At 45.4% G+C, this 13,566-nt stretch overlaps 1 protein-coding gene across 3 annotated transcripts in view; it reads right to left on the bottom strand.

Moving 5' to 3' along the window:
- LOC138566633 (acylamino-acid-releasing enzyme-like) overlaps window positions 1-13,566 on the bottom strand; it is a 1,029,593-nt gene that overhangs the window by 588,864 nt on the left and 427,163 nt on the right. For all 3 annotated transcript variants that reach the window (XM_069644173.1, XM_069644175.1, XM_069644174.1), the window contains one exon: window positions 6,356-6,447. In XM_069644173.1, coding sequence (XP_069500274.1) covers window positions 6,356-6,447 — 92 coding nt within the window. The remainder of the gene's footprint in view (window positions 1-6,355; window positions 6,448-13,566) is intronic.

Here is a 13,566-nt window from a genome sequence, read left to right as displayed (position 1 = left end):
GGAAGAAAAGAAGGACGAACTCTAAGGACAACCCTGTTCTTATGAAACACAGTGAAGGGTGGCTTAACAGATAGTGCCTGTAACTCACTCACTCTGCGAGCGCAAGTGACCGCAACTAAAAACACAGTTTTCAGGGTTAACAGTCACAAAGGACAAGAATGTAAAGCCTCAAATGGAGCACCCATTAGAAACTTGAAAACAAGATTCAAATCCCACCCGGGCACCTGGAAAGGTGACGGAGGGAACACATTAATGAGCCCTTTCAGAAACTGAGAAATTAAAGGGATTTTAAAATAAGAACATTCCTCAGACAAGCGCTTAAATATGGACAGCGCCGCCAGGTAACCTTTAATGGTACCCACTTGCAAGCCCCTGTGGGCTAAAGAAAGCAAAAAAGACAAAACCCCAGGAATTTCACATGAAAAAGGAACCACATTCTTAACCCTGCACCAGTCGCAGAACTTTCTCCAACGGCAATGGTACAGGGACTTTGTTGCCGGCCGTCTGGCCGAAAGAAACACCTCCATCATGTCTTCAGAGAGGTCCCAATCCTTATACCTCAACCTTTCAGAAGCCAAGCGTGAAGGTTGAGGGATCTGACCTCTGGATGGAGAAACTGACCCCCCTCCCATGAGAGCAGATCGTCTCGGTAGGGAAGACGACGTGGAGGGCAGATGGACAAGTCGAGAAGGTCCAGGCCCATACCGGAGCAATGAGGATCATCCGGGAACGGAACCTCCGTAACCTCCGCAGCACTTACGGGATGACGGGGACTAAAGGAAACGCTTACAGCAGTGGGAAGGACCACTCCACCACAAACGCGTCGCCCAAGGCTCCTCTTGGAGGAAATTCCCGCAAGCAGAACCTTTCGCACTTCGGGTTGACACTGGAGGTGAAGAGATCCACTTGAGGGGTTCCCCATAGGGCGAAGATCTCCAGGAGAATCCCCTGAGCCAACTCCCACTCGTGAGAGATCGCGCTCTGCCTGCTCAGTGCGTCCGCCGTCTCATTTTCGTCCCCGGCCAGATGAACTGCCGAGATCGAAATTTCCTGCTGGATGGCCCAGAACCAGAGCTGCATCGCCTCCCTGCACAGAGGAAGTGACCCTGCCCCCCCTTTTTGTTGGGGTAGTGCATGGCCACTGTGTTGTCCGTCAGAATCAGGACATTCTTCCCTCGCACAGTCGGCAGAAAAGCCTTTAGGGCAATCCTGATGGCCCTCAGCTCCAACAGATTGATATGTAGTCTGGACTCCGACGGAGACCAATGACCGCTGACTGTCAGCTCGTTGGCATGAGCTCTCCATCCCGTGAGGGATGCGTCCGTCACGATCGTCACCTCCGTCCAGGGCAGCCAAAATGGAGCCCCCCTCATCAGATTGCCTTTGACGGCCCACCACAGGAGCGTCTGGGCAAGTTGAAACTTGTACACCATCTGCTGAATGTGAAAAGCCCTTACATCCCTGGGGAGGGAAACACTGCCCCAGGGATGTGTTGAGCACCGCTCCGATGTACTGGAGCCGCTGTGTTGGCGTCAAGTGGGACTTCTTTAAGTTGAGGGAGAAGCCCAGCTTGTGAAGGGAGTGGCAGGTGACGGACAGATGATCCAGGACTTGCTCGGGAGAGCACGCCCTGATCAACCAATCGTCCAGGTAGGGGTAGACGTGAATCCCCCCTTTCCTGAGATGCGCTGCCACAAACACCATAAGCTTGGTGAAGACCCTCGGGCAGAGGCCAATCCGAATGGCAGGACCCAAAACTGAAAGTGCGAGTCGCCAACCGTGAACCTCGGGTACTTCTTGTGCTTTGGATGGATCGGCACATGAAAATAAGCGTCCTGGAGGTCGAGAGACACCAACCAGTCCTGAAGATGAAGGGCCTGGAGGACTTGAGAAAGAGTAACCATCTTGAACTTGTCCTTCCTAAGGAGCTTGTTCAAACCGCGCAAGTCCATGATGGGTTTCAATCCTCCGTCTTTCTTCGCAATCAAAAAATAAGGGGAATACCTTCCCTTGTTCCTCTCCGCTAGAGGCACCAGTTCTATGGCGCCTTTCTCCAGCAGGGATTGTATTTCCTGCGCAAGGAGCGGATGCGGACTCTTCAAAGAGAGGTTCCCTGGTGGATTGTCATGAGGCCTCTGCCGTAAAGGAAGATAGTAGCCGTGGGCTATGATCTCCAGAACCCACACATCTGAAGTAATGGCACGCCATTCTACTAGATGCTGCACCAACCATCCCCCAACCGGAGAAGCATGGGCCTCATGACTGAGCTGAAGCGGCTGCGGCAGTGTCTGAGGGCAAAGAGGCAACTGCACGCACGGCCTTGGCACCTCGAGTACCTTGTTTTCCACCTCTGGCCCTCCTACGGTTGCTCCTTTGACTTGCAGCTCCTCTCGATTTACTAAAGGACGCGTAATATCGAAAGGAACCTCCCCTCCATTGCTGTCCCCTAGGACGAAAAGGCCGAGGTTGGCGAACTGCAGCGCCCCACGACTTCGCTGCAGCTTTGGAGGTTTGCAACCTCTCAAGACTCTCGTCAGCCTTGCTGCCAAAAAGATGGTCAACATCAAAGGGCATGTTGAGGAGCCGGGGTTGCACATCAGGAGCAAAACCCGACTTCCGCAACCACGCAAACCTGCGTATTACGGTGCTCGCCGCCATGGACCGGCTGACGCAATCAACCATGTCCAGACCCGAATGAACGGATTCACACATTGCATCCTTGCCATCCTGCACGATAGCAAGGAAACCATCCTGTTCCTCCCCTTCGGGAATATGATCAGCCGCTAGGGAAATACAGTTCCACAGAGTGTGCGTGAAACGAGACAAGGCACAAACGGAGTTGGCAGCCTGAAGCGCCATAACCCCAGAAGAAAATACCATCTTCGCCCAGCCGTCAAAACATTTGTCGTCCCTATCAGGAGGGATGGTAGGGTACGACGCCTGCTTTGCTGGGGCCGTAGCCGCCTGCACCACCAAACTCTCCGAAATAGGGTGCATGGTCAAGTAGTAGGGGTCGCCACTGGCTGGGCGATATTTCTTCGGCAAGGACTTGCTCACTGCCGGGAGACTCTCCGGAGTAGTCCAAGCCGCAGCCACCCCTCTCTGCAAAGCCATATGGAATGGCAGCACCGGGTGAGTTGGAGGACCTTGGTCCAGGATATCAGTCAGGTCATCCTGCTGAAAATCCCCAGGGGGGGGCAGACGACCCCAGGTAATCCGTGACCCTCGACATCAGCGCCGATAAGAGGAGTCGGCATGTATGCCAGGATCAGGCCTACCAAATTCCACCTCCAGAGAGGTATCAAGCCCACTGGCGACATGCAATGACTGGCGCAGGTCCTCAAGCTGGCTATGACCAGAAATAATGTCATCAGGGACCTCTGCAGGATCCACACCTTCCTCAGACCCCTCATCTACCTCAGAAATATAATCCAGAGGCTGGAAAGAGGGAACCGAAAAAAAAGGAACAAATACATGTTTTGCCTTAGCCCAAGCCTTTCTAGGGGGTTCCCCCGTACCACGAGGCATCCCTGACAAAGCCGCCTCGAAAGGCGTCGAGGGCGTCGATGGAATCGGCGTCGACGTCGAGCGCGGCGCCGACAGTGTCGACACAGGCCTCGAGAGCGGAACCCCGAGCGTGTCTCTCGACAGCCTGGGCGCCGATGGCGTCGACGACTTCCTCAAAGGCAGGGATTCGGAAGGAATCCCATTCCTCAGGAGTGGAATGCTTGTTGGGACAAGCAACCCGCCGGCGGGCGGAGTCCTCGGAAGAGGACGGGGAAGGCGACCTGTGACAGCGCTTCCTGGAATGCCTCGAAGAGGCAGAGGAATGGCGGGACCGACTCCCAGACCAAGAACCCCTGGACTCACGACGACGATGCGGAGAGTCGCCCCTCGAATCGTCTGTCGAAAGACCAGTGGAACGCGACTTCCGGGGCTTGGCCACCTTACCGACCGACAGCTTCTTCTTACGCTCCCGCAAGGCCTTCGATGTGAGCGATTGGCAGTCGACACAGTCGTCCGTATCATGGTCCTCCCCGGCACCAGAGGCAAGCGTTGTGCGTATCCGTCAGCGACATCGTGGACCCGCACACCCGACACTTCTTAAACCCAGAGCACAGGGTGGAAGAAGCCGAAGACATCATGCTTACAAGTAGCAACGAAGAAACAGGTTCAAAGAACACGTTCACGGAAAAAACAGAACTGGGGTTACGGGCGTCGTGCGTCCTACTTATAACATCCGGTGACGTCGGCTCGACGAAGGTCCTCAAGGACAGCGTATCGACGTCATCGATGCAGGAGCACACGCCGAAAGATTTTCCAAAGCAACACAGCTGTGGTAATTACTGTCATAGATATGGAATACGTTGGAGGACCCAAACCCCTCAAACTAAGGTTTTAACCTTGTGTAGAGCTATAGATGAACAAAAATCCAAAAGAAATGAAGATGGAAAAAGAAGGTGGGAATATTTCTGAGGTTGAAGCATCAGCAGCTCTGTTTTAGCAGTGTTAAAGCTGATACAGTTATGTGTCATCCAGGCCTTGATTTGGGAAAAGAGATCAAGCAAACCATCATTTATTTTGTATTGTTTATTAATTGTATAGGTTTAAAAAAAACTTTGCAATAAATAACAAATACCAAACAATTATTATCAACAAAAGACAAAAAACATCATTATTATATGCATGCCCCAAAGTCTGAAAGACGATTGGCTGTCAGAGTAACAGTGATACCCAATACCCATACCACCAAGTAAGTCTTCGAAAGGTTTAACAAACATTAAACAAAAAAGGAGATAAGAGAGATCTCTGAGGGATCATGTATTTTACAGAAACAAAATCAGTGGAAAGTCCATCCAAGCTCAGAAAGTAACAAAGATTCGAAAGTAAAGCATATTCTGCAAACACAGAGACCATTGTAAATCTATGAAAGAAAGACCTGGTGATCAATGGTATCAAGTGGTGTCGACCGATCGAGCAGTATTAAGAGGGCAGAATCACGATTGTCCAAATTCCACAATAACCCCTCTCTATTATCTAGTAATGCAGTCTTGGTTCTGTGTTGTGGCCTGAAGCCAGATTGTTGCTGGTCAAGCAGTTTGTTTACTCTCTGCTGCGTCCCTTTAGCCTCCACAGGCTCAAGTTTTGCAGGCTAAAGGGACACAGCACAAGAAAAAGGAGCAAGGAGACAGATTGACGCAGAGGCGGGAGGACGGAGCCTTCCATGAAGGGCTAGACAAAATGGATTAAGGCAGCAGAGGAGTAAGGAACAATGGCAAGGCACAAGGCAGAAACATCAGCAAATCAGAAAGGAATTTCACAAGGATTTCAGCTGCAAGAGTTACAACAATCCACAAATGAACCTGGAGCATCAGTGCATGGTGATTTATAAGAATACTAGCAGGCAACAAAACCAGGGAGGAGTCCTATGCACACAAGCAGGTGCGGTTGTGGTTAGTTCCAATCTCTGGCATAGACTTGGTGAGATGAGCCAATGCTGATGCGCCAAAGCATGGAATGTTCATGACACTCAGAGTATTACAGTTCTATGGCATATGAATTCCTTTTTCAAGAGATCTACACGCATTCAAATCATCAGCGAGGGTTTCTAGATTAGGTTGCCAGGTTTTCAGGATATCTTGCCAGTGCATTATGTGAATGGTAATATAAACAAAGGTTTGTGCAAACAGAGGATGAATTGGGATTGTGGGTCGTATACAGTGACAGTTGGCAATACCAGTTGTTCTGTAGAGAATGCCAGAGGCAAAGATGTGCCACAGGGTTATATAATATATATTCAAAACAGTCTGCATGTAGTGCACACTGGATTACGCCATTGCCAATAACCACAACCCTGATGTCTTGCATTTAGGTCAAAACTTGATGGCTCATTCTTTGGATGTGCTGACATCAACCCTATGTCATTGTGTCTAGACTGAAGGCTGCATCATGAGTGGTTTGGGAACGGTAAAACATGCAATATTTCAAGAACTGCATGTTTTACTGCTCCACACTATTGCATGTTTTGAGCCAGAATTCCTACAGTCCATATGCTGTTGTACCATTACTTCCACATAAATGTATGAACAGAGGCAGCGTTAACCCTGCAGTATTACAGTGTGCAGATAAAACTGTGTGTCCCTAATGGAGTTGAATGGCACTTCAAAAAAAGGGGATAACACCAAGGTCCCGATGACTATAAATCAAGCAGATCTTTCTAGTTTCTGCATGTAATGGTTTTTAAGTTTGGCAGAATTTACAGAGGAAATAAAGCCTTAAGTGTTTAAAGTGTTGTGTAAAGTGGTGTTTAACACCAGCGCTAACTTATTGATAAGAAATACCAATTTGTGCATACCTTCTGTTATTGCAAAATTTCAGTCCCAATCGAAATGGTTCGTGCCACCATCCCACAAACAGAACACCGTCCTCATCTGGAGACCAGAGTGCCTATGGAATGAAAGAGACTGGTGTAATGATATTCACTTTCTGCGCAACATGGTTGTCAATTATTCACTAGCACAAGAATCACGCTATTTACTGTAATTAATTCCAACATCAACATATTTAAACTTTACAACCACATCCCACAATCAGTTACAGATGCTGAATAGCGGAGTCGCTAAGAGAGATTAGATATTTTACGCACAACTCTCCAGCTCCATTATTCTGCTCATCCATTACCTAGTTCCCACCAATGCCTTCTGGTCTAATCCTCCATTGTGCCAACACTTAACATTCCCTGTTAACCCTCCAGTTCGCATTCTAAACATCACTATGTCATTTACATTTCTGAAATGCAATCCAAATATGTGAAAAAATAGAACATTAACATTCAAAAGTTGACTAAGAGCTAGGCTTAATTTTGCGGAAATACCATCCTCAAATAAGCATCTACTGTTCCCCCATATGTGCTTTTTCATATTTCATATCATATTGGTCTACGTGCGAATTATCTGCTCAACGAATATCTTCCTAACAATATGTCATGAAAGCAGTGCCTCCCTGAACTGTAGTATGGTGTCGTAAAAGTAATGTCCATGAAATAAGTATTCTTTCAAAATAAATAATTGCCCAGGGGGTTTGAGCAGAACAAGGTAGGAACAACGGCGCAGTGGAAGCCCTTTCATCTCTGCATGTGCTCAGTTCATGTGCCCAAATATTTGAATTACAGAGATACAAAATGCGTGCGCGCACAAGGAGCTACCAGTAAAGGCCTCAATGCCATGCGTAGAACATTCGAAGAACGGACCTTACAGCGTCAATTTACTTGACATTTTGGAAACGGGCACTAAGGAAATATAAACAGAGTCACATTGCTCTTACTCGTCCCAGTGGGGGAAAAAATCTTTATATATATATATATATATATATACACAAGGATTGCACACATAGAAGTTCCAGAGAACTCAAGGGATTACTAATATTGGCAAATTTACCTAAAGACTGTGAAATATGATGATCTTTCTGCAGAAAAAAAGAAACTACTACTGCTACATGCATTAGGTCGTGAGGGATAGCGGAAACATAGAGAATTGCTAGTACTGACAGATTTAGACGCCAGGGACATAGATGAACATGAACAAGTTATAAGAAAACTTGATAACTATTTTGCACCGGAAACTAATGTGGCCATAAATAGATTTAATTTTTATACCAGGGTAAAGAGAGAAGAAGAAACAGTAGAAGAATATGTTTCAGCGTTGAAGAAATTGGCATTGATCTGTATGTTTGGCGCTGGTATAACAACAGAAGAATTGAGACGGGATCAAATAATAATACATACCAAGGATTCATCAATTCAGGACAAACTGACTTTGGATGGTAGGACACCCATCTTTGCAACACGCACTGGCAATCGCGAAGAGAATTTAACACAGTCAGAGATGTTCAAAAGAAATAAAAGACAAAAAGAAAGAGGCAAAACAGGCAGATGGAAACAAGGAAGAAGAAGTGCCAGGTGTGAGTGACCAGCCACGGGTAGCAGTAGTTAAAAATAAAAAGGAAGATCGCAAAAACAGCGAGTTTAATTCCCAAAACCGGAACCGAGAAAGCAACAGTTTTGGAGCCAAACAAAGGTTCGCCATGAGATACACATGCAGGAGACAAGATGGCAGTGATGGAGATAGATGTTTCAGATGTGGAAGGATAGGACACTATGCATCATCTAGAAATTGTCCTGCAATTGACAAGATATACACAGCATGTAAAGGCAGGGGTCATTTTGTAATAGCATGTAGAAGCAAGAAAAGAATATCAGTAATTCAAGAAGATTCAGACTCCGAAGAAGAGAGGGTAATAGATGGGCGTGCCTCGAGAAGATGTAATGACAACAATGATTTAAAGTGTCCTATTTGTGAGATAATAATAGAAAATTGGGCTTTGGAGTTGATGGTTGATAGGTGTTCGCCATATACTATTATCATAGAAAGCAAGTAGCGAATGTTAAGCTCTGAAGGTTTCAAAAAAAAAAAAAAAGACTTCACCGGTCAGATATTCGAAACCAAGGAGGGTTTGAAGGATCAATGATAAATTTGATTGGATATTTTACGAACAACGTGCAGTTCAAAGGACGATCAGCCGAGATCAAAATATATGTGGCCAAGAAAGGAGTGAATGCTTTAGGATGGAAAGACCATGCTAAGCATAACATTAATTTGAACCCCTGCGAAAGGGAGTCAATGCTTTATGCAGAAGGAGAAGAAGGAGATAGTTTAACCAAGACACAGGGTGGAGAGGTTGTCAAGACAAAGCTGGGGTTACTCAGAGGATATGCCCATACAATCATTTTAAAGCCTAATGTGATACTAGTAGTACACAAGAAAGCGAGACCTGTTCCATTTGCGTTGATGGACAAATTGGGAGCAGAGTTGGAGAGATAAGAAAATGAAGATGTGATTAAGAAGGTAGAACCATCATTATGGATGAGCCCAATTGTGGTAGCAGCGAAGAAGAATGGAACATTTTGAGTTTGTGTAGACTTAAGAGATCTAAACAAAAATATCCAGGTGGCTAATTACCCAATGCCTGTTATAGCTAAGATGTTGAACTGTATAGAGGGAGCAGATGTATTTACCACATTGGATCTATCGAAAGCGTACCATTAAATCAATTTGACAGAAGATTCTAGAGATTTGACAGCTTTCATTACTCCTTTTGGAATGTTTAGATATAAAAGGATGCTGTTGTGGCTCAATTCAACAGCAGCTGTGTCTCAAAGAGTGAGGACTTAGGTGTTAAAAGATCTCAAAGGAATATTAATATATAAGGATGATATAATTGTATTCAAAAAGGGATCTAAAGAGCATGATGAAAGATTGAATTTGGTGCTAGAAACGTTAGCCAGGAAGGGTCCTAAAGTAGAAAAAAGCTAATGTAAATTCAGAGAAAGTGAAGTGGAGTATTTAGGTCATATAGTAAGTGGAAAAGAGTATCGACCAAAAGTAGATGCTGTAAATGCCATAACAAATGCTCCTAGCCCAGTAGACAAGGATGCTGTGAGGTCATTTTTAGGCTGTGAGTATTATAGCAAGTGTGTACGTGACTTTGTATGCATCACGGAACCTATATGGAAGCTGTTGAAAAAGGACCAAAGTTTTGATTGGAATGAAGCTTTCAGAGACATTAAGGATTGTATTTGTAACGCTATTAATCTCGGTAGGTTTGTTGTTGGAAGGACTCACCGAAGACACAAGTAGTGTAGGATTGGGTGCAGTGTTGACTCAGGTGGAAGATAAACAAGAGAAGGTAATTTGTTATGCTTCAAGGGCAGTGATGGAAGTAGAAGGAAGATATTCAGTAATCGAAAGAGAGCTTTTGGCATGTGAATGGGGCATGAATTACTTTCGCAAATACGTGTGAGGAAGTACATTTATTTTGTGTACAGAACAGAAGCCTTTGGTAGAATTGTTGACGGTGAAGGGTTTGTGTAAGGGCACACCAAGGTTAGCAAGACTTAGTGTGAGATTTCACATTGAGGTATGACCCAGGTGTAAGAAATAGAGTAGCAGATTTTCTTTCACGTTTGCCAGTTGAGAATTAAGAAATCAAAGAAGTAGACCAAGAGGAAGAAGTGGTAGCAGCTGTTCAGGATGTTTTTATCTAGGAGTGAGTGGTTGAGTAGTTTACAGTAAAATGAAGTACTCAACAAAGTAAAGGCGTTCACGGTTAGAGGTTGGCCGGCTAAGGGTGATCTGGATGAAGGGTGTAGACCATGTCGGGAAGTCAGGGAGGAATGTTCTTTAGAAGGTGGAGTTATAATAGGAGGTGACAAATTGGTGCCACTAGGAGAATTAAGTAAAGGTTTGATAGAAAAGGCTCATGAGGGGCATCCATGATCTAGTATAAATAAACTTAATGGAAGAGCAAAGTACTGGTGGCCAGGCATGGATTTAATGGTGGAGAGATTTGTAAACAATTGTTGGATGTGCCAGAATTCCGATAAGAGCTGTACAATTCAGAAAAGTAGAAAGTTTGGAGGTGCCCAAACCGGATGTAGTTTGGGAACAGTTGGGGATAGATATTGTAAAACCATAGCACAAACTTGGGAGAGAAATTAGATTTCTAGTAGTGATGATACATCATTGTTCAGGGTGGATTGAGGCCAAATGGGTCAAGAAAGTTGACACAATAGAAATAATGACATTTTTAGCACAAGTTTTCAAAAGTGAAGGCTATCCGAGGAAAATAGTGAGTGACAATGGTGTACAGTTCAAGAGCATTGAAATGCAAAGATGTGCACATAAGGTTGGTATTGAGTGGACATTTTCATCACTTTATCATCCCAAACTAATGGAAGAGTGGAAAGATGTAATAGGGTGATGGTAGAAGCAGTGGAGAAAGCAGTGAGAAACAATAAGGATGTGAAAGCAATTGAGGAGATACTATGGTGTGTGAGAACATCAATGTCAGATTCTGATTCCTCGGACTCTTGGCTCACCTGTTTGTTCTTGGATATTCTTTTCTTTGTGGTCACAGGTTTCTCCTTTTTCTTGGAGGTTCGGGTCTCATACAGAAATGGGTGAGTTTCTTCCGACGCCACCCTGCAGGTAGGTACCAGGCAGGCAGTACCCGGGGCTCCTGCCCAGGGTCGAGACGTTCAGTCCAGGGAGTGATCAGGATTCCACAGAGGATTCCAGGAAGTACTAATGGATACGTACACCAGGAAGGGTAATTAGAGGCCCGGGAAAGTGCAGAAGCGGCTAGTGCAGCTAACCGCGAGTAAGTCAGAAGAAGCAAGGAGCGGGGCAAGGCCGAACGGTCCAGGAAAAGAGTACAAAAGAGTACAAAGGTCAGGTAGGGTCCTAGCAAGCATGCAGAGTTGGAGGTATCAGAAAGTCAAAACGAGGAAGGAAAACATCCAGGAAACAACTTTACCGAAGCGCTGAACATGGACAAGTTGGGCGCGGGGGCGTGGCTCTTTTCAAGGAAGTTGCAAGTAGTACCTGAATGCTAGACTGCAGGTTTACCCACAGTATCAGCCATGTTGCAAGTGAAAATGGACACCGCAATACGGCACCGGAGCGACCAGGTCGTCCAGAGAGGGTGATACCGGTAATTCATGACAATCAATATGTAAGGATTTGGTAAAATCACTGTTGTCCATTATGAGGGGAACAATAGTTTAAATCCTGAATGGGTCAATATGAGAAGATTTGCAGAAGATTTGAAGGAATTTCAGGATTACAATAAAAGGACTTATAATGGTTGCAGGTTTAAACCAGGAGACCGTGAGAGTAAAAAGGCTGTGTCTCCCAGGAAAGGAGGTTCTACATTTTCTGATCCAATAAGGATAAGAGAGGTATTTGGCAGGTCTGTTAGAATCGAAGACGCTACAGTTTGGAATATGGACAGATTAAGTAAATGGAAATGGAATGAGAAACAGATGAAGTTGGAGGGTTTAAAAAGGAAGAAGATAGATGTATGGATGTAGGAAGGTTTGGACGAAGTGGTGAGAAATGTGGGTAGTGATAGAAGGTTTGAGAGTGTGACCGATTATGGTAGCATGAGAGAGAGGGAAGAAAATGTTGGTGTGAGTGACATGGATCGTAGATTACGCAGAGCACCTACGTGGACCAGAGGCTATGTTATGAAGTAATCTATCAAAAATTGACCACCTGGTTTGACCATAGACTATGTTATGAAAATCATATGTGTTGTTATATTGGTTTGCTTACAATGTTCATTGTGGTGATTTTTTTGCAGACCTCCTGCGTCGACTTATAGTTTATCAATAGTAATACGTTTCATGGAAATGTGTTCATGATTATTTTAGATATCACAGTGTTTCACATTGATGTTAGCCATGTTCTGTTTTACTTTGTTACAAAACACATTTTCTGTGTTTTAGGTTTTCATAGGTTTTTTGTTGGTATTTTGGTTTTTTAATGTTGCTTGTGGGGAGGGGGATGTGTTGTGGTAGCTTAGATATTGCCTTGGAACCTAGAACGTGGGGAGGGTTCTATGAAGGAGGTTCTAGGAGGGACAGTTAGTAGGAGCGCTGGGGAGTTGGAGGAAAGAGCTGTATGTGACTGCCACTGGTGTCGTAAAGGATTAAGTCACAAAAGAGTCTGTGTCTTACTTCAGTAGGATGTGTCTCCATAAAAGTGCTGTTGCCAACAAAAACAATCAGTGGAGGAACAGTTTCCAAGGTGTCTATGTGAGTCTTCTCAAGATAAAACAATGTACATAGCAAAATTAGCAAAGATCAACAAAAGGTTCTCTGGCAATGTTCCATGCACAAAAGCCATTGGCGGTTATGGATTTGCTCTTCACCCAAGAGACTAAGGGTCTGTGAAGCAATGTCAGACGACTGGCAATTTCTTCCCTGTCAGTCATGGTTTGATTGTCAGGTTGTGGTAAATGTAGCCCTCCACTAAAGGCACAATCTTGGTTTCTTGTGATCCACAACCAGGCTCAACTATATATGATATGATATGATATGATATGTGATATGGCATTTATAATGCGCCTGTACACAAGTGGTTCTAGGCGCGACAAGACAAGGAGGGGGAAACATAGGGAGGACAAAACAACAATCTTATTAGGCCCTGTGTGATTTGGGAAGTGGAAGAAGAGAAGTGCTGAGGGGGAATGGGAGATGTGCAGGTAATTCATAAGTGCAGCCAGCATGTGGCTCAGTGCAGGTAACTCAAAAAAGTACAGCCAACGGGTGGCTCATAAGTGCAGAGAGAAGGGACTATAGGGTTGCAGATACAGACCACAGGTGCTAGGGGAGCCGAGAGGCAGAGTGAAGTGCAAGTGGACATGCAGGAGCCTGGGCCCAAGTTCAGAGGGTAGCCAGGTGACCAGTGTGAGGAGCAGGCAGGACATCAGAAAGGGAGAGGAAGAGAGAAAGCAGAAGCAAAGAGGAAGGTCTTGAGTTGCTTCCGGAACCAGAGGTGGTTCTACACAAGTTTGAGAGAGGCTGCTCCAGAGAGAGAACCCAGCCGAAGATAGAGATCTGCCCCCAACTCTCTTCTTGGGCCAAGAACAAGTCTTGCAGTCCTGTTCTGGATAGGTTGTAGAGGTCAGAGAGTAGAGGCAGGAATATTTAGAAAGAGGTTGTTG

This window comes from Ambystoma mexicanum, chromosome 2p, assembly GCF_040938575.1.
Source record: "Ambystoma mexicanum isolate Mex_15411 chromosome 2p, UKY_AmexF1_1, whole genome shotgun sequence".
In the NCBI taxonomy this organism is placed as follows: Eukaryota; Metazoa; Chordata; class Amphibia; order Caudata; family Ambystomatidae; genus Ambystoma; species Ambystoma mexicanum.
This window is presented reverse-complemented; position numbering and strand designations above follow the sequence as displayed.